The sequence below is a fragment of the Ornithorhynchus anatinus genome, chromosome 16, assembly GCF_004115215.2.
Source record: "Ornithorhynchus anatinus isolate Pmale09 chromosome 16, mOrnAna1.pri.v4, whole genome shotgun sequence".
NCBI classification, from domain to species: Eukaryota; Metazoa; Chordata; class Mammalia; order Monotremata; family Ornithorhynchidae; genus Ornithorhynchus; species Ornithorhynchus anatinus.
The window spans coordinates 3,693,002-3,712,245 of NC_041743.1; the positions used below are offsets into that span (position 1 = coordinate 3,693,002).

A 19,244-nucleotide genomic window follows, 5' to 3' on the forward strand; every position below is an offset into this window, starting at 1 on the left:
TTCTCGTCTCCCCCTCCACCCGCAGGGTAGGTGGTAACCGTTTTGAAAGCTAAAGATTATTTCTAAAGAGGAAAGACAAAAGTTGTGAGGGTTGACCTCCAGCTTGAGTAATGCACAAGAATTTAGTAGTAATAATAGTATTTATTGGGTCGCTGTGTGTGGGACACTGTTAAGCACTGAGACTATTCAGATGAGCATCAGACCCTGGTCCCCGAGGGGGAGAGGAGAACGGGGGCAGACAAGAAGAGACGAAACGGGAGTGTCTTTTCTGAGTCAGGTCGAATTGCTTGGTCTGGGTGAGACAGCAACCATAAATGGGAGTGACTTTTTGAGAGATGCCTCCAAGTCTGATAAACAAAGCTCCTTGAAGGACCGGTGTGATGATTGTCTGCCGTGACATCCAACTTTATTGGTTTTATCCCCCACTAATTACCCCCCTGAAATGGGTGTCAACCACACACCGAGGAATTTGCACCCTAGCACTTTTGTGGAGAAGCACTGTATCCCGGTGGAAAGAGCCCAGGGCCTGGAGTCAGAGGACCCGGGCTCTCATTCCAGGCCCTGCCGCGGGACCTGGGACGAGTCAATTTTCTGTGTCTTCGTTCCCTCATCTATAAAATGAGGATTCAATACCTGTCCTCCCTCTTGACAGTGAGCCCCGTGTGGGACAGGGACTGTGTCCACCTGATGAACTTTTTTGGTGGTATCTGTTAAGGCCCGGGCACCTTACTAAGTGCTGGAATATACCCAAGCCGATCAGGTTGTCCCACCTGATGCTCACCCTTTGAATCCCCATTTTGCAGGTGAGATAACTGAGGCACAGGGACGTGCAGTGAGCGATTTTGACGAAGGTCACCCGGCGGACGAGTGGCCGAGGCGGGATGAGAATCCAGATCCTGCGACAGCCAGGCCCCGGCTCTTTTCATTAGGCCACACTCCTCCCCCTCCTCTAACTCCTCCTTCCAGTTCCTCCTCCCTCCTCCTCTTCCCCCATCCTCTCCCTCCTCCCGCCCGCATTGTCCTGGCAGGCCTCGGAGGTTTGTGGCCGTGCCCGGGCGGGGTCAGTCGAGGCTGCGGGGGTCGGTGGGCGGAGGCCGGGGGTTGGCGGGATTGGGGAGGGGTTGGTGCGGGGCGGGGAGATAAAGCCCGGAAGGGGCGGGCAGAGGGGGCAGGTATTCCGGCCATTCCGGCCGCAGCAACAGGCCGACTCTCCCGGGACGGTCCCGGGAAGGACCATCCCGAGCCATGGACAAGCTGAAGAAGGTGCTGAGCGGCCAGGACTCCGAGGACCGAGGCGGGCTGGCCGAGGTGAGCAACCGGACCCCGGCTATTCTTGCCGGACCCTTCCCCTCCCGCTCCCCCAAAAGTTTTGCAGGTGTCCCCCCTCCTTCCTTTCCCTTCCCCTTTCTCTGCTCCGCGCTGCTCCCTGGAGGTCCTCCCTCGGGGGAGACGGCTCAGGGGTCAGAGATCAGGGGTCAGGAGGGTTTGGGGCGGGCAGGGGACCCCGGGACCTGGGTCCCTCCCGCCCACCTCGTCCTGCCGCCCCTGTTGCTCCTGGAGAAGAAAATAGAAAATCAACGAGCGGGCTAGTGGTTATATGCGCTCACTTTGTGCCGAGCGCTGGAATAGGTACAATCTAATCTGTGGTATTTATGGAGCATTCACGGTGTGCAGGGCACTGTACTGAGCGCTTGGGAGAGTCCACTACCGTAGTCAACAGAGCTAGGAGACACCTTCTCTGCCCCCAAGGAGCTGACGCATGAGAGATCATTCCCTGCCCACAGTCGAGTAGGAGAGAAAACAGGCATTGAATCCCCATTTTGTAGGTAAGGGGCTTGAGGCCCAGGGAAGTGACTTGCCCAAGGTCACACAGCAGGCAAGAGGCGGAGCCGGGATTAGAACACAGGGCCTTCTGACTCCCAGACCCAGGTGCTTCCCACTAGGCCACGCGGCTTCTAGCGTTCATCCCATTAGGCCTCAGCTCCACCTTCCTGATTGGTATGTGTCCTCTCAAAACTCCTTAATAATAATAATTATCAGTAGAATTATTATTATTTATATGATCGTTGTGGTACTTGAGCTTCTTGTGGGCAGGGAACATGTCTACCCACTGAAGGGTGCTCTCCCAAGCGCTTAGTATAGGGCTCTGCACACAACAATTGCTCAATAAATACGGCTCTCGGATTGACTGCTTACAGTCAGATCAGAGCTTCTGGGGCAGTAAAAAAATTGCACTCTGCCCCTACCAAAGACCCAGGCTGGTGTAGTGGATAGAGCATGGGCCTGGAAGTTAGAAGGTCATGGGTTCTAATTCCGGCTCCACTGCTTGTCTGCCGTGTGACCTGGGGCAAGTCATTTCACTTTCCTGGGCCTCAGTTCCCTCATCTGGAAAATGGGGATTGAGACTGTGAGCCCCACATGGGACAGGGACTGTGTCCAACCCGATTTGCTTGTATCCACCCTAGCGCTTAGTTCAGTGCCTGGCACGTAGTAAGCACTTAAAACAAATGCCATTATTATTATTATTCATAAACAAAAGCCAACCCAAACCCCCCAACTCCAGTATCTAAACAGGCCTCTGCCTTAGCCTACTGAGAGCCTGAAAGCACCGTAGACAATGTACCGCAGATTTTTTATGACTCTGATCAATCAATCAATCCCATTTACTTAAGCGCTTACCATGTGCAGAGCACTGGACTGAAGCACTTGGAAGAGTTCAGTGCAACAGAGTCAGTAGATAAGTGCCCTGTCCACAAAGAGCTCTAGACACTTGTTCATTCCCTGGCCACAGGGTATCCGCAGACTAGAAAAACCACATGGAAAAGATGAAACTGAGCAGGCTATCGACTCCGGCACCTCCCCCTACTAAGTTCTTCTTAAAGACTTTTGTCCGTCTTCTGGACGTCTCGTCTGTTGTCTTGGGTTACCTGCGCAGAGTGATACCCTCGCGGGCCACTCTTTCTCGTAACCGAAGGTTACGTTGCAGTGTACCGTTGTCCTTTTTATCACAGAAAGCATATTGCAGTTTATTTTTCATTTTCCCCTTCTCCCCCTCTTCTCCCCCCCCCCCTTTTTTTCCACTTTTTGGCTAGAGCAATTGACCCAAGTTATATTTTGATGTAATTGTGGTTTTATTGAGCACCTACTGAGTTCAGTGCCTAATACTAAGTGCTTGGGAAAGGCCTGCATGTTCCTCGTCTGCAAGAAGCTTCCACTTTACTTCTACTAAGTTCAGTCTCCCCCTCTAGACTGTAAGCTCATTGTGGGCAGGGAATGTGTCTGTTTACTGTGGCAATGTATGCTCCCCAGAGCTTACTTCAATGCTCTGCACACAGTAAGCACTCAACAAGTACAACTAGCTTAGGAGACATATCTTCACCTCTGGTAATGTAATAAATCATCTTCATTGAAACCAAGAGGCTCTGCACATTTTTCTCCACTTTTTAGCTATCGTTGCTAAACCGATATTATTTCTGGTTCTCCTCTGACCCTAGGATTGGGCTGGGCCTGGGCCCATACTCCTATGTTGCCTTTGTGTTTTGCGTCTCATTGTGGAAACCCTCTTTCTTGTGGGGTTTCTGTAAAATGGGGATTGAGGGTGAGCTCCATGGGACAGGGACTGTTTCCAACCTGATGAACTTGTAACTACCCCAGTGCTTAGTACAGCGCTTGGCACATAGTAAGCACTAAACACATATAATAGTAATCATTATTATTGGTGTCAGCTCCTTGTGAGCAAGGAATGGGTCCCTTCTTAGTTTTTACTTCTCAAGTGGTTAGTACAATCCTAGGGTCAGAGGATGTGCTCTGCACACAGTAAGCTCTAGATTCAATATGATTGAATTGAATGGATAAATAAAAATGACTACTTCTGTTGGGTGGTGAACGCCCCGCTCCGGTCTGTTCTTCACTCCGCTGCCCGGCTCATCTTCCCGCAGAAACGATCTGGGCATGTCACTCCCCTTCTTAAACAACTCCAGTGGTTGCCTATCGACCTCCGCTCCAAACAGAAACTCCTCACTCTAGGCTTCGAGGCTCTCCATCACCTTGCCCCTTCCTACCTCTCCTCCCTTCTCTCTTTCTACCGCCCACCCCGCACGCTCCGCTCCTCCGCCGCCCACCTCCTCACCGTCCCTCAGTCTCGCCCATCCCGCCGTCGACCCCCGGGTCACGTCCTCCCGCGGTCCCGGAACGCCCTCCCTCCTCACCTCCGCCAAACTGATTCTCTTTCCCTCTTCAAAACCCTACTTAAAAATCACCTCCTCCAAGAGGCGTTCCCAGACTGAGCTCCTCTTCCCCCTCTACTCCCTCTGCCATCCCCCCTTTACCTCTCCGCAGCTAAAGCCTCATTTTCCCCTTTTCCCTCTGCTCCTCCACCTCTCCCTTCCCATCCCCACAGCACCGTACTCGTCCGCTCAACTGTATATATTTTCGTTACCCTATTTATTTTGTTAATGAATTGTACATCGCCTTGATTCTATTTAGTTGCCATTGTTTTTATGAGATGTTCTTCCCCTCGACGCTGTTTAGTGCCATTGTTCTCGTCTGTCCGTCTCCCCTGATTAGACCGTAAGCCCGTCAAACGGCAGGGACCGTCTCTATCTGTTGCCGACTTGTTCATCCCAAGTGCTTAGTACAGTGCTCTGCACATAGTAAGCGCTCAATAAATACTATTGAATGAATGAATGAACCTTACTTCAGCCATGGAGGCTCCAAAATTCTCCTCTTTGAGCCCAGTGCTCTGGTTGGCAAATCAGTTGAGCACCTGCTGTGTGCAGAGCCCTGTACTAAAGGCTAGGGAGAGTACATAAGAACGGAGGTCGTGGATCCGATTCCCACCCTCGGGGAGCTTCCAGCACAGCGAAGGTGATTGTAAATATTATAGCGATTGTGTCATCCCTAGAGATGTAAGCTCCTTACAGGCAGGGAACGTGTCTGCTAATTCTGTTGTCCTCTCCCAAGTGCTTAGTGCAGTGATTTGCACATAGTAAATGCTCATTAAGGACCATTGATGGATTGATGTGATTTTTTTTTTTCTGATTGTACTGTTTCATCTTTCCTTATGTGGCAGTTCCCAGCCACCTTCACCCCCTTAGTCTTCATTTTTTGTGATCCCCTTGGGGACCTGAGGGTGTGTATATAATAGAGAAGCATCAGGGCTGATTGGAAAGAGCAGAGGGCTTGAGCCTGTTGTTGGGCAAGGATTGTCCCTATCTGTTGCTGAATTGTACATTCCAAGCGCTTAGTACAGTGCTGTGCACAAAGTAAGCTCACAATAAATATGATTGAATGAATCAAGGCCCCGGCTCACTTTCCTGCAGTGTGAGACATTGAGCAAGATGCTTATCCTTTCTGGGATTCTGTTGCCTTATCTGTAAAATGGGTATGAAGTTCGCCCCTGCTCTCGCCCTCTCTTAGCTGGGACAGGGATGGGTTCTGAGCTTATCTTGTGAAGCAGCATGACCTAGTGGAAAGAACCCCGGGCCTGAGAGTCTGGGGACCTGGTTGTAATCTTGCCTCCACCACTTGCCGGCTGTGTGACCATAGAGTCACCTCACTTCTCTGGGCCTCAGTTACCTCATCTGTAAAATGGAGATTGATGGTGAGCCCCATGCGGGACAGAGGCTGGAAGCAATCCGACAATCTTGTATGTACCTGGCCCTTAATGTAGTGCCTGGCACATAGTAAACGCTTAACAAATACCTATTTTTTTTTTTTTTTAAGAGCATGGATCTGGGTCCTTATCCTGGCCTGTTGTGGGGCCTTGGGCAAGTCACTTCTCTGTGCCTCAGGGTACTTAACTGCAAAATGGGGATTCAATATCTGTTCTCCCTCCTATTTGCCTGTGAGCCCCATTGTAGTTCATGGACTATGCCCCTCTTGTTGAACTTAGTGCTTAGAACAGTGCTTGACACATAGTAAGCACTTAAATAACACTTAAAAAAAACCCCAACATTTCATTTCTCTGGGCCTCAGTTTCCTCTTCTGTAAAATGGGGATTAAATTCTACTCCCACTTAAACCGTGAGCCCCATGTGGGATGGGAACTGCGTCCAACCTGATTCTCCCCCTCCTAGACTGTGAGCCCGTTGTTGGGTAGGGACTGTCTCTATCTGTTGCCGAATTGTACTTTCCAAGTGCTTAGTCCAGTGCTCTGCACACAGAAAGCGCTCCGTAAATACGATTGAATAAAGGAATGATTAACCTATATCCACCCCGGCACTTAATACAGTGCCAGACACATAGTAAAAGTTTCATAAGTGCCATAATTGTTGATCATTATTGCATCTTAGTACAGAGCTTGAGCCAGAAGGAGGATTTAGGAAATAGCGTGGTTATTCAGTGGATTCCGGTCTTGTACCGGGCTGGGTAGGGAAGCCGGTTTGGTCAGTGCAGCCTTAACCGACCGGTCTGGCTCCTGTTACCCCAGCACAGTAACTGGGCCTTGTGTAGCACGGGCCAGAGGGCCCCACTGGAGTTGGACTGAGCCCCACTGGGGAAACGAATCAATCAGTGGTACTTACTGAGTGCTTACTTTGTGTAGAGCACTGTGCTGACCTTCTCACTCTTCCTTGATTTCGTCTAACTCGCCGCCGACCCCTCACCCACGTCCTGCCTCTGGCCTGTAGCACCCTCCCTCCTCAAATCTGACAGATAATGACTCTCCCCAGCTTCCAAAGCCTTACTGAAGGCCCATCTCCTCCAAGAGGCCTTCCCTGACTTAGCCCTCCTTTCCTCTTCTCCCACTCCCTTTATTCATCCCCCTCCTCAATCCCAAAGCACTTATGTCCATATCTGTCAATTTTAATTATATTAATGTCTGTGTCCCCCCCCCCCCCCAGACAGGACAGTAAGCTCATTGTGGGCAGGGAATGTGTCTACTTATTGTCATATTGTACTTTCCTAAGCGCTTAGTACAGTGCCTGGCACATAGTAAGTGCTTAACAAATACCATTTAAACAAAAAAACAAAGTGCTTAATACAGTGCTCTGCACCCAGTAAGCATTCAAGAAATACTTTGATTCCCTGTGCCTTAGTTTTCTCCTATGCAAAATGGGGATTAAATACCAGTTCTTGTTCCTCAGCCTGAGGCTGTGGGACTGGGACTCTGACCAACCCAGTTATCTTGTATCTTCCTCCACCTTTTAGTATAATGTTTGGCACATATTAAGACTTAACAAATACCACAATTATTAGTATTACAATCGTTTTGAATTCCCTGAGTTCTCTTGCTTCTAAGTGCAATCTTCTTTATACTTATTTGTCTGTGTCTTCTATCTCCTTGACCTCCAGGTGGTTGACACCCCTTCTTTAAGCTGGGCCACCAGAATTAAAGGCTTCATCGCGTGTTTTGCCATCGGCATTCTGTTCTCTGTGTTGGTAAGGTCCTTGGTTTCTAGCTGGATGGTTTGCTACTTTAGTCGCTGGGTGATTTCACACCGTTGCTGCCCAGGAAGCTGCTGAGATTTGGGGGAGGGGACCAGGGCAGGGGAGAGGGAGGTTTTGGGGGTTGACGTTATTTTATTTTTTTTCCTGCCTCTGGTCATCCAGGGAACCTTTTTGCTGTGGGTGCCTTCCAAAGGCCTGACCCTCTTTGCCGTCTTCTACACGTTTGGGAACATCGCGTCGCTAGGAAGGTAACCCGATGGGCATTGGCAGGGAGGGTGTCGCTTCTCGGCCTTGTTTTTTTCATCGCTCCTGAGGAGGCCAGGCTGGCGGGGCCCTGCTGAGGAAACTCTGGGAACAACCGGTCCATAGGTGCCCTTTCCATAGGGGCCCATAGCTGTCAGCTGATTGCACAGACTCACCCCAAGCATCTAATGAGGCAGGAGAGCTTTCAGTCAGGGCTGACAAGGGCCCGAAATGGCACCTCTCAGGCCTGTTGGGTCTTCAAAGCCCTGCCGGTCCCTGCCCTGACGCTCGAGGGGAAGATGGCTCCTTTGTCTAGCTTTTTCCCAGAGTTGCCTGGCTGGGCACAGGCAGGAGGGAGGCTGGGGTTAGGTGAGCTGGGGTCGGTTGATGGAAGTCTCCCGGCCGCCGGCGAGGGGTCGGGGGAAGCCGAGTCTCCCCCAGAGTCCGGAGGGGAGACGTTGGGGGCGGGGCTCGGGAAGGCGCCCGGCGGTCGGGGTCGGGTTGCGTGGCGTTGCTTGGCGGCCGTGTTGTCTCGGTCTCGAGCGGCTGGGGTGCCCTGCTGCTACCTGTTCCAGCACGCTCTTCCTCATGGGACCCATGAAGCAGCTGAAGAGAATGTTTGAGATGACGCGTTTGATCGCCACCATTGTGATGTTGGTAAGTGCCGCCCGCCTGCCTGCCTGCCTGGATTTGACTTCCCCTGTGAGGGGTTGGGAGTCTGTGCGGCCTCTCGGGATTCTGGAAGTGGGGGCCGCGGTGTAGAAAATCAAAACCAAAAAAACACGTGTACCCACACTGCACAAGCTGCATGGTCTAATGGGTAGAGCCCGGGCCTGGGTGTCAGAGGTTCGTGAGTTCTAATCCCAGCTTTGCCACTTGTCTGCTGTGTGACCTCGGGCAAGTCACTTCACATCACTGTGCCTCAGTTGCCTCATTTGTAAAATGGGGATTTAAATTGTGAGCCCTTTGCGGGACAGGGACTGTGTCCAACCTGATTAGTTTGTGTCTACCCCAGTGCTTAGGACAGTGCCAGCCAACAGTAAGCACTTAACAAATTCATTAGAAAAACACCCCTAAAAACACCCACTACTTTGTTCTTTCCATTAGGCCGTGGTGATCCAAACAATAACCTGAGTTTTAAAAGTGGCTCTGCCAGTTGCTTGCTGTGTGACTTTGGGCAAGTCTCAACTCCGTGCCTATTTCCTGTAATCCATCCCCCTTATTAAGAATTTTCCCCCAAGCCTAAGCAAGCCTCCCCTTCCTTTCCTCCCATCATCTGCTGGGTCACATCCCTCTCCCCTGGGTTCTTGAGGAGTGGTAGACATGGATTGACCTTTTTTTTGATAGATTATCCAAGCAGCAGAGTGAAGTATGGCCTGGAATGGAGAGAGACAGGAAGCAGGGAGGTCAGTGAGGAATTTGATGCAGTAGTCAAGGCAAGATAGGATAAGCAGTAGCGATTTGGGTGGATATTTAGTGAAGTTGCAAAGGCAAAACTGACAGGATTTGGTGACAGATTGAGTGTGTGGGTTGAATGAGAGAGATGAGTCGAGAATGCCTAGGTTACAGGCTTGTGAGACAGGAAAGATAATGACATTATTAAAACTTGCTCTTGTTATTATTCTCTTTATTTTTGTCTAGTTGTGCCTCGTGCTCACCCTGTGCTCTGCATTCTGGGTAAGTGGATTTGGGTTTGCCCATCCAATATCTCTGGCTACTAGCCCCACTCCTGAATTTAATAGTCTTTATTGAGGGTCCGCTGGATGCCGTGTACTGTCCTAAGCTTCTTGGGACATATAAAACGAGAAAGGGATACACTGAACAGCCGTGACTTGGTTTCTTTATTTTTTTCAGTGGAAGAACAAGGGCCTTGCCGTCATCTTCTGCATTTTGCAGTCTTTGGCCTTGACGTGGTAAGTACTAGTTTGGCAAATCATAGTCGTGGGGCTGTCAGAGACCACCGTGGGAAAAACCCCGGGGGTTCCCACAGGTGGTGAGGAAGGTATGGGAGGGAACCCTAGATTGTATCAGGGCACCTGCACCCCATTGGGCTCCTAAATTTGTGCCCTGGGATTATTGTTTTAATGGCAGCGTGGTGTAGTGGAAAGAGCACAGGATTGGATGTCAGATCTAGGTTCTATTCCCAGCTCTGCCCCGACCTAGCTGTGTGGCCTTGGCCAATTTATGTAACCTCTTTGGGCCTCAGCGCCTTCATCTAAAAAATGGGGATAAGATTCCTGTTCTCTCCCCTACTTAACTCTGGTGCACAGACTGTTTCCGATCTGTTAATCTTGCATGCACCCCAGCTCTTAGTATGTTGATGGGAACAGAGTAAGAGCTTAGCAAATGTGATTATTATTATTCTTCCCTATCCTCGAGGAACTTAAAAATGAACGGGTCAGACGTAGTCGGGGGATGGGAACGAGGCCATAACAGGAAATTGCAAAGGTGTGTGAGGATGACAGCTGAATAAGAAATTCATTATTCAATTGAATACCTGACAAAATTTGGGTCGAAGAGGGCTGTTGGTTTTCTTGGGGTACCACTCCGTCGGAGGACTGCTGTCGGTGGTCTCTGAGGATGCTCTGACTGCTGGAAAGATGGGCAGCCGATTGATTTGCGTGTCTCCTTGTCTTCCTTTTAGGTACAGTCTTTCCTACATTCCGTTTGCCAGGTAAGTTCTGGGGGTGTGTCTGTCTTCCTGCCCACATTGCTGTCGGAGAAGCATTGTGGAACCATTGCCTTTAAATGCTGAAGAGGCAGGCTTGAAAGCCCTGGAAAGGCGGAGATAGCATCCTCTTTTTTTTTTTATGGCATTAGTTAAGCACTTAGTAGTTGTCAAGCACTGTTCTAAGAGAAGTGTGCCTTAGTGGAAAGAGCAAAGGATTGGGAGTCAGAAGTCATGGGTTCTATTACTGCTTTGCCACTTATCAGCTGTGTGACTGGGCAAGTCACTTAACTTCTCTGTGCCTAAGTTACCTCATCTGTAAAATGGGGATTAAGACCGTGAGCCCCACATGTGACAACCTGATTATATTGTATCTACCCCAGCGCTTAGAACAGTGCTTGGCACATAGTAAGCGCTTAACAAATACCATCATCATCATCATCATTATTATTATCATTATTACAGGATAGGTCAGACACAGTCCCTGTCCCGCATGGGACTCACCGTCTAAGTAGGAGGGAGAACAGGTATTTAATCCCTATTTTACAGTTGAGGAAACTAAGGCCTAGAGATATAAAGTGTCAGGCCCAAGGTTCACACAGCAAGCAGGTGGCGGAGCCGGAATTAGAATCGGGTTCTCTGACTACCAGGCCCGGGCTCTTTCCACTAGACAATGCTGCTTCAATCAGTTGTATTTATTGAGCGCTTACTGGGTGCAGAACACTGTACTAAGCGCTGGGGAGAGGACATTGCAGAAATAAAACAGATATTTCTTGCCCACAGCAAGCTTACAGACTAGAGCTGCTTCTCTTCTGTGTGGGCCTGGGCACCAAGTGTCCCCCTAAACCCAACAGCCCTCAGCTCCACCGCAATGGCCACTGCCCAGAATGGGCACCGCAAAGCAGGAAATGGTTCAGTCGTCCTCCCCGTCCTTCCCTCCCCGTGGAGGAGCCGGGACGGTTGCTCTCAACATTTCCCTCTTCTAGGCCACTGGTTCTTCCTGTTCTCACTGGTCTCTTCTCCCTTCGGTAATTCGCCTCAGGCTCTGGGTCCTTTGCCGTTAGGATGTGGTCGCGATGGTTAGCGAGGGCCGGGCCAGATGGGGAAGGGGCAAGTTTGAGGACGCGAACCTCAGCCTTTGGGCCCGGGCACTGGTTGGCACGGGGCCCACGGGTGGCTGGGGACCTGGAGGAACTGGGCTAATGTGGCAGGAGCCCCAAGCTGAAACTCCCACCCGAGGGAGTGGACAGAACCTCTTGCATTTGAATGGTGCCATCTGCCCTGGGGCGAGAGGGTGGGGGAAAAAAACAGCTGAGGCGTCCCAAATCTGCCCTGCACCCCAAATCACTGTGGGCTCCAAAGATGACCTTTTACCTCTCCCTGGGCCCCATGGGGGTATGAACCCACCCTCAGGGCTGCAGGCAGGCAGCAGCCCTGCCTGACCAGAGAACGTGAAACACTACAGGAAGCAGGGGGAATTTAAAGAGTCGATGGCTGAGAACAGACAGCTGTGACACCTGCACCCATGGCTCAAGAGGCCGGGCAGGAGTTAGCGGCCTGGCCGCAGTGTGGTGAAGCAGAGAATCCCTATCTCCCGGCCCCCAGTGTTGGATCGATGTGGGACCGTCATCCCTGGGGTGTAAACGTCCCATGTGTAGAAGAGGGATGGGAGTGGGAAACGGGCTCATCCCAGAGAGCGAGGTTTGCTCTTGCCACCTAGTTAATCGGTCAGCTGTATTTATCGAGCGCTTCCTTTGTGCAAAGCACTGTACTAAGCATTTGGGAGCATGTACTACAACAGAGCTGGTAGACACTTTCTCCCATTCCTCACGTTCCCACTCTTGTGCTCTCTCCCCAGGGATGCGGTGAAGAAGTGCTTCGCTGTGTGCCTGGCGTAAGCTGCATGTGTACATTCCCACTTCTGCTTCTCCCCCGACCAGTGCCTTCCGGCATCTGCTTTGGGCCGACCCCGAGGGGTCCGGATAGCAAGACATCTCCCATGCCCCGGCGGGAGCCTCTCTCAGAAGAATGACTGAAAATGAGTCTCGCTCCCTGGCTTGGGCCTCGCTGGATTTCTAGGAATTAAGAGGTCTCCCAAAGGGGGTTGATGCCCAGCTATTTCCCTACCTGACCTCGGGGACAACCTCTCCCAGCAGCCAGAGAGCTACCTGGGTCCTTCCCCCCCTCGCACCCCCCGTGGGCTGGTCACCCTGGCCTAGCTGCTGTTTCAGAGAGGCCGGGGCCATCCTCGCCGTGGGAGGCTGGGAGAGGAAGGCGGCTTCTGATTAGGGTTCGGATGTTTAGCTCTCCCTGCGTCCACTTTCCCCTTGTGAGTCCTGACTTAGAACGCTGATCTCTGGCCACCTCTCCTGCTTCCCGGTACCCGTTTTTCCCGTGGTTCTCTTCCCTCCTTTATCCCAAACCGGGGTACAAGCTGGTCTGAGATGAAGCGACAAGGGGCTGAAGCTGAAAGGCAGAGGCCACCGGGGTGGCCTTTCTTGCCCCCCAGCCCCCTGCGTCCATCCCCCTAGCTGCACTTTGAGGTCACTCTGCCCCCTGCTCTTCCTCCCTCTCGGAGTGGATCCAAACGGAGACGGCGTAAGCCGTCATCCCGACCTCTCTCTCTCCTCGTGGGAAATTTCCACCTGCCAGCCTAAGTTTCTCCCTCCATTTCTCCTCCCGTGGGTCCAACCGTAAAATGGCTATAGAATGTAAACGTGGTGTGCGTGGAGCACCGACGGTGAGCTAAGCACTGGGGCAGACGGCTGGAACGGATGCAGGAATGCAAGCCGGACCCAGCCCACTCCTCACGGGGCTCCCAGAGTGTCCTCTTGACCCCTTTTCCTCAGCCACGGAGGAGGGAGGCGTGACTTCCCTCCTTCACATAAGGACTGCCCTTTCTTGTTTCCTTCTCCCCTCCAAAATCAAAACACCAGGCTAACTTGGGCTAGTTGTCTCTGGCAGCCTTGTGGTTCAACTGGTCCAGGGAGTGAAGTGCCTTTTTTCCAACCAGCCCAGAATGCTGCATGTGTGTGCAGGCAGCTCTCTCTGCAGTCTCCCCTCCCCACGGCCTCTCAGAATCCCCCCCACAGCAGAGAGACCTGCGGAGGCAGCTTTTCCCTCTGACCTGAGAAATGGAGCCCTGTGTTCTGCTGCCCGGAGCCGTCTGAAGGCAGCTGGTGAATTTCGGGCGGGCCCTTAAACCACAGCTGGATCCCGGGGTTCCAGACAGGGAAGCAGTTGAAGAAGGAGAGGGAAGGGGCTCAGGAGGAAGGGCAGAGTATTTCCCAGACTGAGGAGGGAGGGTTATAGTGGAGGAGAAGTAGTCCTGCCCTGCCCCTACCCTCTGACCTGGTGGACCGCTCTCCCCCGCCTGATTTCAGTTTCCGACAACCCACCCAACCTCTTTCGGCTACGAGCCTGACATCCCAGGGATTTCATCCCAACAGAAACGGAAAAGAATTAAAGTGACTTATTTTTTTTTAAGCTGTGGGGAAAAACTGGAGACTTTTTTTTTTTTAAACAATAAATGTCACCAGCTGGGCTACTCAAAAGAGTAGACAAAATATCTCGGACCAAGATGGGCTCCACCGGCCGGGGGCCCTCACAAACGGGGTTTCAGGATCCAGGGTGAGGGTGGATCAGATTCCCTGTTTGATGCTGCATGGGAAGAAGAGTTAAGCACAACATCCCTGGGCCTCTTGCACATGGACTTGGGGGCTGCCTCATTCGAGCAAAGTTTTCAACTCTGGTTTTCCCCTTGATGTTGCAGTCTGCATCCATCATATGCTTGGGAGATATATATATATATATATATATATATATACACATATATTTTCCCCCATAGCTGTGGGGCTACATGGCTGCATCTCGGGGAACAACATGTCCCAGTGAAAGCACAGACCTGGGAGCCAGAGGACCTGAGTTCTAATCCTGGCTCCACCACTCACCTGCTGTGTGACCTTGGGCAAGTCACTTTGCTTCTCTGTGCCTTGGTTTTCTCAACTGAAAAATGGGGATTCAGTACTGTTCCCTCCTAATTAGACTGTGAGCCCCATGTGGGATGGACTGAGTATGGCCCGATAAACTTGCATCTACCCCAGTGCTTAGAACAGTGCTGGGCAGATAGTAAGCACTTAACAAATACCATTTAAAAAAAAAAGAGCCTGACTTTTCCATCACTGGTCGTGGGTGGATTCTGACCGCGGAGGTAGAAGAGGCACCTCTTGACATCCCTCACTGGCCTAGCAATCTACCGAACACGGCCTCATCTCCTGATCTGACTGGCTACTTCACCCTTGATCTGAACTGCAGAGATTTTTTTTTTTCTAATCATGCAGAAACTCCTCTCTAGTTTTCTATGCTGTTACATTAGCTTCTTAGAACTTCTATTCAGAAACTTCTCTTCCCCGGGGCCCCGTCCATCCTTCGACCTTCCCTGACCTGAATTTTCTTTCCCATTCCCAAGGTCGCAGCTGCTAGTCTTTCCTGTAGTCCCACGGCAACCATCACTGCCTTTGTTATTGTTTTCCAATTAAAATTTGGCTCTGTGTACTCTCCAGCCCGGTGCTGACTGGTCATTTCTAGCTGGACTATGGGTTGGGGGTGGATGAGATGCGATGGGACAAGGCTTCATTTTCACATCTGGTAGCGTGGGGTTGGCATGTTGTGGAGATGATGGTGTTTTAACAGCCCAGAGCAGTTAAGGGACCTGCCCCTGGTCACATAGGCCAGGAACAGCATGGACTAGAAGCTGGGCCGTCTGATTCTTTAGCTCTTCCCCCTGGGCCACACTGTCCCCCGAAGCATGCCCTGGATTCTCTTTTGGCCAGAGCACTGCAGCAGATCATACCCTGGGGTTGCTTCTTAGAGAAAACCTCCCTTCTTCACCCTCCGGGGTCTGGCCAGACACCCTACCCCGCTTGTCCATCCTCACAAGTCACTGCCCACAGCTCTCTGGGATCTCTCCCGGTATCGAGTGGGTGTCTATTAGATGCAGAGCACTGAACTAAGCTTCTGGGAGCGATTATCATAGAAGACGTGATCCCTATCTTCAAGAAGCTCACAGTTTATCGTGTGCAGAGCACTGGACTAAACAGTGGGGAGAGCACCCCAGAGTTAGAAGACATGATCCCTGCCCTCAAGGAGGGGAGATGGATCAGAAAAAAGATGACAATCGTTCCATGGTATTTATTGAACGCTTTCTACGTGCAGAGCACTGTAGTAAGCACTCGGGAGAGAGCAGTGCGACAGAATTAGCCGACACATTCCCTACCCGTAACGAGCTTGCAGTCTAGTGATGGGAGGAAATGATTGGGTGTAAATATAAGTAAGTACTGGGTAGGTGGTGTGGGAGTGCGGAAGGTGGGGCTGGGGTGGCGGAGATGGGAAGAAGGGATGGAACAGCTGCCTTTTTTCGGGGGGGTGGGGATAGAAGGTGGGGAGATGGGTTATTGAAGGAGGGCTTCCTGGAGGAGGTAGCATTTCAGAAGGGGTTTGAAGAAGGTCAGTCACTCGTATCTTTTGAGTGCCTACCGTGTGCAGAGCACTGTATTAAGCTCTTGGGAGGGTCCACTACAACAATAAACAGAAGCAGCATGCCCTTGCTGCTTGGGTTTTAATTTTCTCTGGCCTCCTCTCCGTGACACTGGCCAGCGTGGCAGGTGTGAGGATGGGCGGCCCAACCTCTCCCCCCTCCCCTTGCACCCTCCTGAGCCCAGCAAGGGCTCCAAGGAGACCTGTTCCAGGAAGCCGGGGTCCCCAGAGGTCCGAGGGCGGTGGCGGGGGGCCGGCCCGGTAATGGGAGATGAATGGGCCCGTAATCTCCGGGCGGCTGGACGATGATTAGAGCTGGGGCGGGGGCGGCGGAGACGGGGGGCGATGGGGGGAAAGAAGGGGGGCCGGAGCAGCTGCCTTTTTGTCCAACTTAATTAGGCCCAAGCGCAGGGCCCGGCTGGATTTCCCGGCGGGCGGCGGTGTCGGGTGTCCCCGCTGCTGGGCCCCAGGCTGGGGGAGCGGGGAGTGGGGGGGGGGGATGCGCTGGGCAGGGACCCCAGAGACAGCTGGGGGATGGAGCCCCGAATGTGCCCCTGCCAGGCCTGGGCCTCTTGGCCAGGCAGGGGTCACCAGGGCCCTACTGGACTAGGCCTCACGACACCCTGCCCCTCTGACCCCCAGCCTCCCAGCCCTTGGACCGCCCCCCCCCCCCAAGTCTCTTCAGCCCTCCAGCCCCTGTAACCCCTCAGGACTTCATATCCTCCAGCACCTTCTGTCCCTCCTGCCCCTCTGACTCCCCCAGCACCCCCTTCCCTCCCCTGCCCCAAACCCCTTCACCCTTCCAACCCCCTGCCCCTCCAGTCCTCTAGGCCTCTCCTCAGCCCCTCTGACCTCCGCTCCCCAGCCTCCTCCACCCCCAGCCCTCCGACACCACCGCCCATGCCCCCGCCTACACCCCCACCTCTCCTTCCAGGACGGGACCATCCAGCGGACACACAGCCTGAAAAAGGGACATCCAGTTGGCCACCCTCCTTGTTCCACACTGGACGGAGACTAGAACAGTAGGATGGGGAAAACCGCAATTCTTTACCGACGCCGCGATTTCACCTTGACGGTGACATTTTCCAAACCATTAACCTTTTAGTCTGAATTAGAATCTCAGAAAAATCACCCTCTTCCCTTCTCTACTGTTTTTGAGGCCTCATCCAATAGATTCAGCAATAAAATGGGCAAAAGAGAACATGCAGGATCAAGGAAAAGGCCAAGGAATCAACAGGAATCAATCCCCTCATTTCCTTGTTTTGAGAACTCCTATTTTAGAGCTCACTTCAGTGTATGTATGTGTGTGTTTTTGTGTGAGTATGAGTGGGTGTCAATCGATCTATCAGTGATATTTATTGGGCATTTACTTGTGCCCGAGTAAAGCCCCGTGGCCTAATGGGTAGAGCCCTATCCTGAAAGCAGAAGGACCTGGGTTCTAATCTCTGCCCTGCCACTTGTCTGCTGTGTGATCTTGATCAAGTCACTTGGCTACTCTGTACCTAGATTATAAAATGGGGATCAAAACAGTGAGCCCCATGTGGGACATGATGGACTTGTATCTACCTCAGCGCTTAGTACAGTGCCTGGCAGATAGTAAGTGCCTAACAAATGCCATTTATTTTACTTTATATTCAATGGAGTTGGTAGACCCGATCCCTGCCCTCCAAGAGCTTCCAGTCTAGGGCTGGTGGACCTAGACGAGGCAGGCTGCCGATGGGAGGAATCAGCCTCTCTCTGGAACCAAACCCATGTGACTTTCCTGTAAAAAGGGTGTGTGCCTTGTGCTTCTGTTAGACTTGCCCAAGTGCTTAGAAGAGTGTGTGGCCCTTAGAAATGCCATTACTGCTTCTCGTTGTGTGATAGCAGCCAGTTGTCAACCCAGGAAAGTTGAACCTCTCTAGTCTCTGGCCTTGGGACGCTGTTTCCCCACTTTGTGCTTCTGTTCCCCCTCCCACCAGTCCCATGTCCCTTTTCCTTCCTCAGAAAAGTTGTGAGGGCCAGAGATGATAATAATAATGGTATTTGTTAAACGTTTACTATGTGGCAGGCTCTGTACTAAGCGCTGGGGTGGATACAAGCAAATCGGGTTGGACACAGTCCCCGTCCCATGTGGGGCTCACAGTTTTAATCCCCATTTTACAGATGAGGGAACCGAGGCACGAGAAGCGAAGTGACTTGTCCAAGGTCACCCGGTAGACAAGTGGCAGAGTCGGAATTAGAACCCACGGCCATTTGACTCCCAGGCTCGTGCTCTGCCTTCTAGGCCATGGATGAGGCATCTGCCAATTTGAACTCTGGGGAAGGAAGAAAATGGAGCGATACAGACTTTGGTTAAGTTAAGGAGTCAGGGGGCAGTTAGTACAGTTCTGTGCACATAATAGGTGCTCAATACCACCGATGCTGTTATTTGTCTTCGGACTAGTAAGCTCACTAAGGGCGGGGAACGTGTCTGCTAATTCTGCCTATTGAACTCTCCTAAGGGCTTAATACAGTGCTTTCTGAACATAGTAAGAGCTCAACAAATATCATTGATTGATTGAACTCAGAACCTAGAGGATTCTGGCCAAATTAGACAGGAGAGATGAGGATGTTCTCTGAAAATGGCCAGCAAGTGGGTCTCCCGATGAATCTGAAATGATAACTTGAGGGGTCCGTACTAATAGGGGTCTCTCACCATCTATTCGTGATGGTGTAAGGTCATTATCGACCCATCAATCAGTGGTATTTATTGAGCACCGTGTGCCCAGCGCAGTACTCGGCACCGGGGACCGTACTATCAATTAATCAAATTTATTGAGCACTTACTATATGCAGAGCACTGTGCTACAGCAGAGTAAGCAGATATGATCCCTGCATTTTACACCCCCTCTGCAGAGCACTGTACTAAGCACTTGGCAGAGGACAAGTGAGTAAGTAGACACAACCCCTGCTCTCTAGCACCTCTAGACTGTAAGTTCATTGTGGGCAAGGTATGTGTCTGTTTATTGTTGCATTGTGCTCTCCTAAGCACTTATCACAGTGCTCGTCCTCACAGCGCTCAATAAATACGATTGAATGAATCTTACAATCCCCTGTTTGCAGAGCACTGTACTAGAGAAGCAGCATGGAGTAATAATAATAATGTTGGTATTTGTTAAGCGCTTACTACGTGCAGAGCACTGTTCTAAGCGCTGGGGGAGATACAGGGTCATCAGATTGTCCCACTTGAGGCTCACAGTTAAACCCCATTTTACAGATGAGGTAACTGAGGCCCAGAGAAGTTAAGTGACTTGCCCACAGTCACACAGCTGACAAGTGGCAGAGCCGGGATTCGAACCCATGACCTCTGACTAACGGATAGAACACAGGCCTGGGAGTCAGAAGGTCACGGGTTCTCATCCCGGCTCCGTCATCTGTCTGCTGTGAGA

The 19,244-nt window shown here is 51.6% G+C and overlaps 1 protein-coding gene across 1 annotated transcript; it reads left to right on the forward strand.

The window, feature by feature from the left end:
* The first annotated feature begins 1,154 nt into the window (after positions 1-1,154).
* On the forward strand, positions 1,155-13,789 carry SFT2D2 (SFT2 domain containing 2). Its single transcript, XM_029081193.1, has 8 exons — positions 1,155-1,308; positions 7,293-7,379; positions 7,551-7,636; positions 8,207-8,288; positions 9,273-9,308; positions 9,486-9,544; positions 10,276-10,305; positions 12,158-13,789. Exons 1-8 carry the CDS (start codon positions 1,246-1,248, stop codon positions 12,195-12,197), a joined length of 483 nt encoding a protein of 160 aa, XP_028937026.1. The 5' UTR covers positions 1,155-1,245; the 3' UTR covers positions 12,198-13,789.
* Positions 13,790-19,244: the final 5,455 nt, after the last annotated feature.